This window comes from Seriola aureovittata, chromosome 1 (genome assembly GCF_021018895.1).
Source record: "Seriola aureovittata isolate HTS-2021-v1 ecotype China chromosome 1, ASM2101889v1, whole genome shotgun sequence".
Lineage (NCBI taxonomy): Eukaryota > Metazoa > Chordata > Actinopteri > Carangiformes > Carangidae > Seriola > Seriola aureovittata.
In genome coordinates, this window is record NC_079364.1 from 12,264,885 (window position 1) to 12,279,719 (window position 14,835).

At 38.7% G+C, this 14,835-nt stretch overlaps 1 protein-coding gene across 4 annotated transcripts in view; it reads right to left on the reverse strand.

The window, feature by feature from the left end:
- gpc6a (glypican 6a) overlaps window positions 1-14,835 on the reverse strand; it is a 214,317-nt gene that overhangs the window by 103,178 nt on the left and 96,304 nt on the right. For all 4 annotated transcript variants that reach the window (XM_056373012.1, XM_056372995.1, XM_056373004.1 and 1 more), the window contains one exon: window positions 448-606. In XM_056373012.1, coding sequence (XP_056228987.1) covers window positions 448-606 — 159 coding nt within the window. The remainder of the gene's footprint in view (window positions 1-447; window positions 607-14,835) is intronic.

The window sequence follows — 14,835 nt, forward strand, 5'->3', positions numbered from 1 at the left end:
GTGAGATCTCCTAACAGTGATGCAGTGCACTGACTTCAGTTTTACAGACTGTCAGATTCGCCAATAACATGTTTCACCACAAAGCAACATTAGCGCCGTCTTGCTCTGTCGATCCGTGAGTAAATTCACGGAGGACATGAAGCACAAAGCACCGGCAGACCAAGCATTGTGCTTCAGTCAATCAGAAAAGCACAAAGTGTGTTCAGTGGGGAAGAGCAGAAATAATAGCTGCTCGGACTTTGTGGATGAAGAAGAATATTCAAAACCGATCTGCTCCTATCTTATTCATAAGAGTCGTAGTAATCATTAATCATGCCATCAGTAGTCTGTGTTTACAAGTGCTTATCTAGAGTGCATTCAGTTGGTGGTGGCGTCAGGGATAGCAATTTATATCACACTCCCTGCATGTTAAACAGATAAAAACAAACCCTTCCAACTCCAGCTTACCATCAAACTTTTTATGCCTCGAGACAAACGTCGTCCTCATATTGTGGCTGCTCTCCTCAACCAGGTTCTCGAACTCCAGTTTGCTCTGTTGGCTGAGTTTGTCCTCCATCTCGGACGTGCAGCAGGTGTATCCCTGAGGACAGACACGCAGGTGCTCACCTGAGGGAGACAGAGACACAGAGCGCTGTTTTTACACACATCACTGCCACAGGATTCGGTTTTTCAAAAGGCTGAGCCGAGTCTTTGATCAAAAGACTCCTGTGATTTTGGGACTCCTCATCACTGAAGCTATCAAAGCGGGACAGACCGTAACAAATGGAGAAGGATAATATTTGTCAGTAACCTGCTATCCTGTGAAACAGAGAGCAGCTTTGATATGGCAGCACAAACAGTCAATGCAGGATTTTCTTTATATCACAGGCCAAACCACTGCAATATCGGAAACTGGGCTAATGTTGATCAGTATTACGCACCAAATGGAAGGTAATGCATTCAGAATCAGTTTATAGAAAGTGCTAAGAATATGCCGAGTAGCACAGAGCAGACAAAATTAGCATTAAATTGCATACATTTTTTTTATTTTGGTGTTGGTGGTAACTTGGGGTCAGCACAACAAGCTGTAAACCAAAGACTGACACACTATCACCTTATAAACAAATGTGTTAGCAAAGAAATGCTCATTTACTCATGGACCAGACACCATTGAACACATTTTGAGTCCTTGTTTCTCTCCACTTGATGAACAAAAGTCCAGTTTTAGCTTTCCTTTTAGTTCTGATTTGGCCTCCAACAACTCCTGAGGGAATCATTTGACTCTCGAGCAGCTCATTGACCTCCGCTTGCTAAAACCGTGGTCGCCCGAATCAAATTCAAGTCACTAACATCTTGCCTACAGAGTGACCTCTGGGTCTACAACCCTCTAACTGAACTCCATCATGCAAGCTTAGGCTCCTTCTCCCTGGGATGTCGTTTGCAATCGTCATCCCTGCACACAAGGCAATCCAGACTGTTTGCGTCTGTCGTTCCCTGATAGTGGAACGAGCTGCAAAATGCTACCAGAGCAAGGGCATCCGTCTTTATCTTTCAAGAATCTCTTTAAGACTCATCTCTTCCAAGAGTACCTCCTCTCCTTACAACCCTAACACCACAACATGCCTAACAAGCACTTACTATGCACTTTCGGTGCACTATTCTCCTTGCATTTTGCCTTATTGAATACATTTAGGTCACTTAATACTTACTTCAAGGTGTCCTACTGCACTACAGCTTTAGTGATGTCCCTCACTTGTAAGTCGCTTTGGATAAAAGCATCAGCCAAATGAGTAAATGTAAATGTAAATGCTCCACAATGTTCGCCACCTCGTCGCTAATTGTGTCCATCTGCAGTAGGGGCAGAAAGACCTGTGGTGGAGACCTCAAACCCTCACCACATAAAACCAACGTTTTCATGACCAGGTACCAGCAAGGATGAGTGCGGAAATGCTCATTATTCAGAGAAATAGTCCCTTTAAGAAAGTAAAAAACGATCGATAAGAGTTCATCATGATAATGTGATGCTTTACAGAGCCTTGGACTCTTGACTCTTTGTACTTGATGTGGTGTTGAAGCCTCTATTCAAAGAGCGTTTAAAGTAAAAAAGAAAAAGGAATGTGAAATGTTTCTGGTGAATAAGTGTTTGGATTTGGAGCCATGATTGATTCAAGGTGAGCGATTCAGGAGAATTGAATCAGTTGGACCTGTATCTGTATCATTGATAAACAGAATTATTTGATTCGCAGAAGAGTATTAAATAATTTCACAAATTTCATTGAGTTAAGAATTATTTAGAAACTGAGAAAAAGAGAAACTGTCCTTGTTTGGCTAAAGCCTTGATTTTAAAGGGAGGGGTTACTTTCTGTAGATTATTCTCTGTATAGAAAGAGTGTAAGTGTGTAACAGGCATGGATTACATAAAGGAAGTAGGAAAAAAAAAGATTCTGAAGTCTGATGAAATGAGAAAGTTAACTCTACCATCACAATGTACTGTGCTATCTGACAGAAACCAGGCTTAGCCCATCAAGCATTTAACACTATCTCTATCCCAGAGCATGGTGATGGCCGCGTCACCAGGCAGGTGTACAGGGACTGAGAGACATGAGATTAGAGGCGACGCTGATTTGAGCCAGATACATACAGAATCCTGAAGTAAAACCCTGTGCAGAGTGCTGATGGTTGAGACAACTACACGTCCAAACAGCTTTAGGACAACACTGAAAAAGTCCATGAGTGACTTTTAAATCAAAGGGAGAATCTGATTTGTGACACGCACGGCGTAACCTCGCAGACAATACAACACGACTCAACCAAGCTCGACTAAATCTGAAAGGATGCATGTGATAAAAGGCTTAAAATCACCAAAGTACACAAAAAGTCTGAAATCACTCCTAAAGCTGCTTTGACTAAATACTGTTTATCGAAAGCTTTGATCCATTCTGAGTGTTGTAAAGGATCTTGTGCTGTAAAAAAAAAAAATTAGATCAATTATCGGATCAATGACAATAACATATCAAAATATAAAAATGTTTTAAAGTATTTCTTTTCATGTAGAATTATTTGCTGATTCTAAAATGTTAATGTCAGATGGTATTTAACTAAATGCATCAGAAATTGCAACATCAACTGACTTTTAGAAAAAAATGAAAGTGAGTAAGCTGCATAAATGATTCAGAAGTCAGAAAACCCTGTGGCCTGAATTTGCCCATTTCCAAACTAACGTGACATGTTTTCCCTCTAGTGACAAGATTTAAATTTCTTTCTGTAATTTCTTTCCATTACGGGGCCCATTTTGTTGTTATTTCTGAGAAAAAGCACTTTATTGTAAAGTTGTATCTCAGAGCTCAGCAGCAGGAGCTTATGAGAAGGACTTGAGGGCTTCATCATGGATTACATGTCAGTGAGAAGATGAGTAAACAAAAAAAAAAAAAGAGAAAGAAAAAAGACTGAGACTGTGGCTGTAAAAACATTGAAAGTACACTGCTCGTAATTGTGTACTAACTGTTTGTCTTCCTGGGCAGTAAGATCTGCCAAACCAGCAAAGTTGTGGCCTAAGACGGCAGTAGTTGTGCAAATTCTTTGGGAAATAATTACTAGTCTTTGAATCATTACCGATCTGTACAAATAAAGCAATATCTGAGGAGCCACATTTTTGCATGCATGCTGTATTATATCTCATCTGAGAGGATCACACATCATTATGAGAGGTTTAAAGAACAAAAAGTCTAGCCAGCAGTTGCCTTAAAGATTCGAGTTTTGTGAAGTTTTTTTTTTTCCAGTTCTACCTATTAACATTTGAGAAAAGGGAAAGATGGAATGACTGTCACTGGTTGGGGTTGGCGCAGAATGGCCTCAGATTGTAGGACTTTTTCTGATGGATTCTATACTGCACAATGCAGACACTGGCAGGCACACTGGTGCTCTGCATGCATATACAGTAAGCTATAGAGATGAAGGAGCTGTGCGTGGATAATGAAACAAAGAGGATATGCAGTATGTACGTGCTGGCACTTTCAAATGTGCTTAATCCTTAATCAGTCCTTAGAGAGGTACCAAGCTACAATAATGAGGTGCACCATCAACGGTTCAACACAAGCCCATTGTCTCCAGAGTAATGCACGAGCCTGCTGGCCACAGAGACCAAACTCTCTGAAACAACAAAATAAGCTGAAATGCAGCCGTTGATTTCTATTTGGTGATTCTTTAAGGATCTTTTGTTTCTCTACCAAGCAACGATGCTGACATCTTTTAGCAATGCATCATTCCTCAACTGTCACACATTATTTCTGCTGTGTGGAGATGTAGCCCTGTGTGAAAATCTTTACTCCAAGCTGTGATCAGTTCAACACATGACTGTAGAGAAAACTGCATGCAGCATAGAGGGTTTGAGGTTAGTGTAACATATTGAAACAATTTCATTTATTTATTTTGTCATCATTAAATTTTCTTTACAGAAATCACTGCTGTTTATTTTTCCTGCCAATATTCCTGTCACTTTGTGTTATATCAGTTTTGCTTTCATGTGAGCTCCCATTCACTGACATACAAGCATCATTAAAGTATCCGTCACCTTTTGATTCTGGAGGAAGATGTTAACATTGATTTTTAATGTTAATACTGTAATGCTACTCGCATGCATCAGCTGTTTGGGAAATATCAAAGAAAACACTTCATCTCAGCCTTGTGGACCATGTTTCCCCGGGATCTGAACGTGTAGCATTTGAAACAATACCAAGGTGAGACTGTGGCACAAGGGTAAATGGTTTATTGTCATAATGATGGATAACTTAAGAATAATGACATTTTCTCGCTGCATTAGGGAACCCTGCAACTCTGAAGTAAGTCAATTTCAAGTTGAAGTTTCCATCGATGCAATAAGTCGACTTAACTTGTCAAAGTGGGTGGAATACCACCAAAGGTTGGCACAAAAAAAAAATAAAATATATAAATATATATTTTTATAAAGATATATATATATATATATATATATATATATATATATATATATATATATATGTAAAAAGGCAAACTGTCCTTAAGAGTGAACAACAACTGAAAAGAAACCCTGGTGCTTTTAGCTTTTACAGCTTATGCACCACTCTATCCATCTATCAGTCCTGTTTTTCTTTTTCTTCTCTCTTTATTAACACATAATTTGACATATCCATCCACTTTCACCATTTTGAAAATTGTGACACTGCTGTTCCATAAACCGACATAAAATAAAAACTCTGTGGGCAGCCGGCAACTCTGGGAGCTGCATGTTTATGATGTTGTGACTTTGTGAGTTTGTCCCAAATTATTCCCTTTTCCTCACTTGTCTATTTTTCGGGCTGCTTTCCATAATATAGATAGATATCAAAATAAACAGCAGGGATATTAATAGCGGCATTGCCAAAATAATACAGGACAAAACTATTTGAGATATTTACACAAAACTTTCCCCCACATTTTCCTGCAGTGTTAACATGTCGTGAGCGCCGTCTCAAAAGAACAAAACAAACATAAATGCCTACCACTAAAGTGAACTTAGGGACTAATTGTCCCCAAATCTAGATGGGATTTTGGCTCACTAGACCATATCTGTCCTTTTCTAGTTGGTTGCTTTATACCCAAGATGGAATTTGAAACCAAGCTGTCAATACACTGCACGCTTGCGAGATCACAGTTGTGCTCAGACTCTGTCAGGCTGACATCAGCTTGTAAGACTCAATACCAACAGTGCCAACAAAAATGGAGACACACGACAGAAAGCCACAGATGTCTGTTTAGGCACAAAGCCTGTTACTATAAAAAAAATACATTTACAGATGAATTAAACAAATCAAACGTGAGCGCAGTCATGATTGGTCAACAGCATAAAAAATTGAGATCTTTTAAACAATAACAATGTTTGAAAATGAAATAAATAGACCCAAGTTCAACAAGATCCAATCCGCACCTTTCTCAAAGAGGTTTGATATATGTGACTTTATATGGCACAGGTCCATTTTATAGCTTCTAGACTGGGCACTTGTTCAAAACAGAAAAAATAAAAAAAATATGTGAAGGATTTACACTAAAACACCTTCCCTCCCATTATGACAACTATAATAAAAGAACATTATGTTTATTTATAATGATTCAATTTGGAATCAGTCAACTCCAAACAACTCATCTGAACAAGCCTGACTGTGTGCTTACATAAACAGGAGGCTCAGTGATGAATTTTTAGAAAGCAGAGCTGTAAGCAAGTGGAGCACTGAGGGAAAAAAAAAACAGGACTGTTTTTGTCGCTCACATTACCGATGGCTGCAGGTGAAGAGGGGCAAGTGGGAAGTTGGGAACAGTCCCAGAGCATGTCCATGGCATCTGTTAAAATGGCTTGCCAAATCAGTGATGCAACCAAATCTTTCACTGCTGACGAAACTTTTGCACATTTATTAAAAAACCCTAAAAGCCGGTCTACACGTTTGCGCTTTACCTATTTTAGTTATATGTGTTCTGTCTGTCAGCTTTAACAACAGGTAGGGGACAAAAGGGGGAGTGTAAAATTTGATTCAACTGAGTGCTCAGCACAGAAGCACATACTGTATGCAGGCCTGGGGTGACAACACTGACAGAAGCACTAATATACTTAAAAAGACACACATGTCACATCAGGTTTCTCATCCAGAGAGAAGCCTGCTTCCATTTAGATGTAAAACAACATAGCTGTATCTTAAGCTTTGGGTCTGGCACATCCACCCACATTCATGATTCATTACACTCTTATCCTGATCACAAATTCACAGATCAGCACACGCAAAGACAGACGAGCATACACACATGCATAATACATCATTTACTCATAGGTTTATCTATGACTTATGGGCAAACAGTTATGCAATCGCTGTTAAAGACAAAAAAATAAGGCCTTCACTCATGTTTGACCCAGTCTAGTTCGTTTATGTACCACTGTGTCCTTGCAGCTGCCTCAAGCGCAGATGTCAGAAGAGGCTGGTGCGCATCTTTCAGAACGAGCTGATCAGACATTTAAATGTATGTAATTACAGAACGCAAGATAATTAAGGACAAATGCTAATTTTCTTTGGGGATTTTACACTGAAATGTTCTGGCATAAGCTCAAATGTTCCTAATCAAAAAGAAGCAAGGCATAAGAAATATTGTTGGGCTTACAAATGCAATCACATATTACTTGTTTTGTTCAGTTTCTTTTGGCGCGCAGATGTGTTTGGCTCCTCTGGATCACTATCTTCATGAGCTGCAACACACGACTGAAAAGCGTAGCATCGTGATGAGATGAAATTGCTGAGTACAGTTTCAGCTCACTCTAGGCCCGGGCTCGAAGATGATCAATGGCTGGAGAAAAGCCGGTGAGACAATGCTCGTTTGACACACGCTTATCATCCACACAGACGCCGCCCCTTTCAGAGAATTCAAAGCTTGCCAGCCCATTATAAATATTCCTTTAAGATTATTATGCGTGTTTGGTATGTTTAACCAACCACACATTCTGGTCTTCTAAATAACAAAGTCAGGCATATATAGGTCATTTGGAGGAAGTGGATGAACCGGGAGGTATGATCACACAGGGATTAAAGAAGAACTAACATCATATGGTATGCTTTCATTCCATAGATGCCTCGTATTTGGCCTCACTTCCCTTTGGCTTCATATACCCCTTGATGTTAAAGAAGCATGCACGCATGTTTGAAGTTTCATATATAGGCATACGCTGCAATCATGTCTACCAGGCAGGCATAAAGGATGGCGCATTTCTTATCCTTCCTTTCTAATAGTGGTTCATTAAAACTGGCAGAGGAGGCTACAGTTTGTTAGGCAGCTGCCTGATGTTAAAGCTCAACAATTGAAGCAGATGCCTTGGTGATACGCTACAGAGTTACAGTTTAGACTCCGCCCAGACGCACAGAAGTTGAGGACTGCTACTGAGGTTTTCTGCCTGCATTCTCTCCCTGCTGCATAGCCTACGCTTTTTCTCCCCTGATTCTTAATGAGCACGACAAGCTAACCATTTCTCACAGCAATAGATTATTCCTCACAATACACTACCAACTACTGTTTTCTTCATTGGAGAGAACAAAGTCTAGACAGACACAAAAACAGCTCCTTTAACAATGCCATTGTTGTTGGGTTTTTCTGGCACACGGAGGCTATTGTCACAAAATCATTTAGTCTTTTTTTTCTCTTGCAAATATCACTGTAAATAATGTGGTACCAAAGTAATTTTAGCATGTTAAGACAAAAAAGTTCTTTGCTCTGTATACTTTTCCAAAGTCGACAATGGCTTTAACCCAAACCTTAAAGGAGCTATTTGTAAGCTTTGCTAATGCTACATCACCAGCATCAGCATTAACATCTCTTTTCAATGGTTGCATTTACAATGAAAGAGGTTATAATTTTTAATTTTTGAAACTGAAGTTCTGCCTATCACACCTCTGTGAAATTTTATGGTCTGCTGAGTTAGAGAACTAGATAAATTAACTCAGCATTTATGATTCAATAAGACTGAGCATATTTTTTTTCTTTTCAAAGCGTTACAGAGGAGAATGCCAGGAGAAATACTGAGTCCATAAAGGAAAATTTAAATTTCAGAAAAGTACTGAAGCAAACTTCTCTAAAATGTTTTACTTTACAGAGAAAAAAATGTTCTGTCTAAGAGAAATCACATGCATTATTATGTGTTGTGTAGTAGCTGGGGTTTGGATGACTGAATGGCATGCTGGTATGTTAACCAAACTTGAGCCAAAATGCTGAAATGGTCTGCGATTTCTATTATAGAGAGAAAGGAAGCAGAGGCAACAAATGAGAAGAACAACAGAGAGACATTGAAAAGAAATATTATTTTTCATGAACTCACAATGGCTCAATTCAGAGTATATACACTTTGAAATCTTTCAGTGAAGTAGATAGTGAACAGTTGGACACATGATCATGCAACACTAACTTCTGTTTACTCAACAATTGTTCTGCTCCGTCATCCGCTACATGGCTGCCAGCAGGTGGGTCTGTATATTCTGTTGTTGTGCTACAAGGTATGGGACCTCAACAGTTAAAAAGCACTGAATCGAACTCCGATTGGTCCCAGTCGCTTTGCCGACTCATGATAAGGCTTCAAAGGAAAAAGCTGAGGATAAGCCTTGAAAGCTTAGGTTTAGGAGGTCCTGAGGCTTCCACTTCAACATGGTGGGTCAGGTTAAGTGAAGATTTAATGCAGTAATCAAAATAAAGGGTGTAAACCCATCTCCCTCACCACAACTCTCCATTGTCAGAGTTTAAGCTTTTCTTTGAAAGTTGAAAAGTGTTCTATTGGATAATTTCATACCGGTCTATTTAAAAAAACACATATTATTACATTTACATATTACTATTACATATACATATTAAAATACATATAAAACAAGATAAATAAATGTTTAATCAATGTGTATTACAACCTACATTGACCTATATAATGTATTTATGGTTTCATTCAGCAAAATACACTATATCAGGTCATGAATGAAATAGCACAAGAGCCCATGGTGGTGAGACAGGAGTGGACTACACTTCAGAAGATTATTAGATTTAAAAAAAAACACGTAAAGTGCACAGGATGATTGTCTGATTTTACAAAGAAACAAATAATCTATAGTCACATCTGGGTTGTAGGTGGAGGCAGACAAGCTGCCTTTATTGTGGTGGTACTTGATAATGAATTTCACTTTTTATAGCAGCTTTAGCAGGAAATCTGTCTAAGACCTCCTCTAAAAAGGATATATGTTGAAAAAGTACAACACAACTGAAACATAAAGTAAACTGAGACTCTGGAGCAAAGCGGAAAGTAAAAGCAACAAGCCTCATCTCTGTGAAAGCCATTTTTCTTTCACAAACCTCCATTAAATCCTCATGTTTTGATCTCATTCTGAGTGGCATGCTGACAAAGCACCAACCAAGAACCGATATAAACCGAGTGATCTGCCTACACAGAGATGATGGTGAGCTGACACCACACATATCTCTTGCTAGGTCGCTACCAAGTTTCCTGGCTGGAATTACACTTATACAGTATCATGTGTTTCTGGTCAGATTACACTGCATGAAATGACAGAGTTTGATTATTTTAATCGCAATTTAGGAAATAATCCCTGCTGGTCAGACTGGGGGGTACATTAATGTCATCTTTTCAAGGAGCTTCTGTCCCAAAACATCTCGGCTTCCACTGTCTGTATAAATCTGTTCAGCTGCATTGTGCCACTGCACTGCCAGCCGCTGGATTCGTCTATAGATACAGACCTTATGATAAAAGGAAAGAGAATTCCTTATATCTTATAAATTGACATGATCAAAAAATACCAAAGCTAAATTTCCAGTCCAATAGCAGCATCATTATTCACATTAATAACTGATTTAAAAGGGCCCATTTTCTACAGATACAGTCATATTATTACTGAATAATTTTTTACTTGGGTGATTTAAAATGCTAGAGAGAGAGAGAGAGAGAGGGAGAGAGAGACTTTTTTTCAGTTTTATCCCAATAACTATAAACATATGTTGCAGGGAAATGTGAAAGCTCCAGAATATTGGAGGGACGCTGTGGGAAAAGAGTCGGTTCTATGCCCATTGAGGGTCCGATGCCAGACAGTGTGATTAACTCCCAAAAGGATTCATTAGTCTACCTGGCCAAAGGGCAAACTGCATATGGGCTACGCCATCTGGTACATCCCTTGACCACTCTTGCCAGCATTTATAGTGAGGACATTCTCGCCAGAGCTTTATGCCAAACAATCCAACAGATCATGAAGTCAAGAGAGAAAAATGTATTCTTCACCCATGCTGAAAATTCAGAAAAAAGGTGTAGTGATGCAGTAAATTAAATTAATGTCTGTGTGCGGCAGCATCTATTGTACTCTTGAGTTTTCTTCCAAGTTTGTTCCTGTGATGTGTAATGCATACAGTATGTATGATGCAAGTAACCTACATTTAGATTGAATTCAAGATTTATTTTTATCTGGTTCCAGGATGTCTTCGACTGCTGCCTGTTACAGGGGGTTTCACACCGCAGCAGAGCGCCAAGCTCAATAACAGGGAAGCACCATCTTGAATGAATCACATTTATTATCACATTGATCTACCACCAGATTCCAGCTTCAGTCTCATTCAGTACTGCCTCTGGAATATTGCAGCCTCTCTGCTCTTATAGTCCGGCTGCCACAGAGCACCAGTGCGCACGGAGACTCTTTGCCTTCAAATGAGGGCAGAGGCCTGTAGGAACAGGTCCAAGCTCTTGACATTTCAATTCAACAGCTGAGTTTACTTGAGCCAGGTGTCCTAAGATATCCATAATTCAATTTATTTTCAAATTAGGTTCCCAGTTTTTAGCAGTGGGTCTGTTCAAAATCCATCACTTCCTTTACAATACCGCTTCACATACCTAGAGGAGTACAGATATTGACAAATATATATTGCGTCTTTAAAGGGACCATTATTAGTGAATAATGATTTTGATCATTTAGTCAGTTCAGTTGGGAGATATAAGAGGCTGTAAAAATTTCCAGTTATCCAACCTGTAAATACCATTGTGAATTATACATACCCGAATTTCATGGTCAAACTATTTACTCCCTGGTAGCTATCGTAATATTTCTGGGTGTGTTGGACAGGAGGCTGTTGTGGACAAAAATGCTAATTAAAGAGCAAAATTGAAGAGTGGATTTCTATATTATTTTTTTAACCAATGTGATGAAGTACCTTGATTTATCAGGTATTTCATTTACTGGATTAGCCAAAAACAGACATTCCCCTCTGGTTATTTTAATCATTAACAGTTCATGAATTGATTTCCCAGAAAATGTATAAATGTGTGTAATTTGAGGAATAAAATTACACATACCATGAGAGAAGATTTAATAATATCTTCCACCACTCATTTCATGTGAATAATTTGTTTTGTTTTTTTCATGCCTCCCACTGCTGTGATTTCCTTTACTAACTTAAGGAAGAAATTTCACAAGGCCTGCAAGATAATATTCATAGGTTATTGCAGGTTCATGTCAGGTTACTGTGAAATATGGATATACCAACATACATAAGACATAAAGGCACGTTCACATGATCACATTCCTTCCGCTTATTAACACACTCTGCATTTCTGTAAGCTCCTGTGTATTCACTAATTCAAAATACAGACAAGAGTCCGCAGTCTAGTTTTATAGATTGTGTTGGTGTTGCATATTGAAGAACAGCACTCCCTGTGAACTAAAGGTCATTTAAACCATTAAAAAACCTGAGTACAATCAGTTAGCATTACAACAAAATCTATGGCAATTTGAAGACAACTGGATTTATGGGGTAATGTCATGAATTTCTCTGAATGACTTTCCCTCAGAGTGCTGCTCTTTGTCTTTTTCCTTTTGTCTTTGTTCTCTACTTTCATTGGACTAAGTGATTCAGCCAAGTTCAGCACACTGGATAGTAAAAGCTGAAAGGCTGGCTGAGCCTCAGCTCCCTGTGAAAGGTTGATACCTCTATCTGTGGGATCTATTGACTCAGGTACAGCTTAGGCCTCTCACACATCTGGGCCAAGACTGTCGTTTCTTTATTTGGGCTGCAGCATATTCAAAGGGCCCCTTTATTCATCTGACATGACCTAGATTAGAGGGCAAAAGGGAGCTCAATAACACTCACAGATAGAATTAAAGCTTGTTGAATGATGGGAGTGTATGAATACTCTGTTAAGGTATATGCAAGGGAAAGGCTTTGCGCAAATTATGGTAAAACCAACAGGTTCCGATGTCAGCCTAACACTCAGATGATGTGTTCTGTTTAAAGGTTAACTTTTCAATTCAGCATAACGAAGGATCCCTGCAGTCAAAGACATGAATGTAATGGGACATCTTCTGCCTCTAAGTTTTGTTCAAAATGCAAAGCAAAAAAGTAGGATACCAACTGTCAGATGATTCTCTGGGTACTTTTCCCTGCTTATTACAAACTACATGACTCAAAAATCTATTTCAGAAAAGAAAAATGCTGACCATCAGAAAGTGACTTTTAACCTCACAAAAATGACTACATATTGATAACAGCGCTCATTTACAAAATGACTGGAGGTCAGAAGTTACGTGTTTAATCGAAGCACGGCACCTGCAGAAAGTAGATTTTATCTCAGTCAATGATGAACCTTGAGAAATGTGATGTTTCGTGTTGGAAATCATGTGGCTTGCTGACATTTTGGTGGTAAGATATAAACTTTCAATAAAAGCAATTAGAGCGCTGCCATGAATTTAGTTAGAAAACTGTTCGCAAGACGGTATGAGCAAGCTTTGAAAACAGCGAAGCGAAACAGTTACCAGGTTTCAAGACTAAGATGACTCACCTGTGAATTCATTAGAGTTGAAATGATTTGTTTATTAATCACTTAGTCAATTGACAGAAAATTAATAGGCAACTGGTCTGATAATCAATTAAGTATTCCAGTAATTTCTCGGGGAAAAATTTAGAGGTTCTCAAATGTGAGCATTAAACTCCTTTTTTTGTCATATCTTTTTGCAAAGGGAATATATAATATGTTTTCATTAATATATTTTAATATATTCCATCCAATTAATGAAAGTAATCAGTAGTAGTTGCAGACCTAGTATTCATCACTTTAATCTTGACTTAAATAAGGATTGTGGACAACGCTGGCTGTGGTCTGAAATCACAATCAACATGTGTCTGAATGTAACATTTAGTCAAAACAATAAAGAAGCTGCCTTCTATGGTCTATTGCACCTGAGAAGATGATTAGTGCTAATTACTTGTTATGGTGAAATAACACATGAAATAATGAATGATTAAGAGTTTTTACAAGCAGGTTTGCACATGCTTTCTAAGGTGTTATTACTTGTCAAGAGAAATCCACAAACTGGAAGTAAACCCAATTACTGTGTTAAATCACATCTGTCTGCATGTTGAAGTGGGAAAAATGCATCAAGCTCGATTGATCTCACTGCTGCTCTGCCATCTGGATCTCCTCTCCATCACCCAAATCACCCACTTTCAACTATTTCCACTGGGGCTTGAGACCCAAATTGAATATGTCCAAACAAGATGACACAGATAATTCCCACAATCGCTCCAACCATATGTTACCACACTTGAAGACTGGTGAAAGATGTTCTAACTTTCAAATAACTTCCAGAGTTGGAAAATTGCGTGACAGTAATGGATAGATAAATATAGGATTCACAGTGTGACATGAAGCACCAAGGTACGGCTTAATGCCCTGAATTAAATCAGACATTTCTTCAAGTTTATAATTTTATGGCGCACTTGCCAATCTGATATCAACTCTGGTCTCCTTTTAGCCTGGAGAACAGCCTGCTTGCTTGAAACATGACAGCAGTGTAGGTGGAGGTTAATAAACACACTTTGCATGTATGAGATGATGTGCTGACTGTTTTGTTCACAATTATCAACTCTGGCTGTCATCAAAACTGACAGCATGGCAGACACATAAGAACACTGATTCTTTTTAAGTTTTAATCACATTTACATAATGTTCACTATGTCTTTTTTCAAAGAGGTATTTTTACTGTGTGCGTACATACAAGACTGTTACAGATGGTACACAATACCAGTGCTCTTGTTTGGGCTGAAATCCCATAGGGCAAAAATAGTTGTTTTTCCACTTTTTTTTCTCTATTTTCCTCCAAACATCTTTTACTGAATTTCCCCAAAGATGATAAGTGCTGGAGGCATTCCACTTTGCACAATGTCGGAATTGCACCAGCCAGGTCCTGTGCTGAAAAACCAGTAAGGCTAAATGAGAAACTATTACTGAGCTGGGAATATGAAAAGGCAATATCTCAAATTATAGGCAATGGGCATGACCCT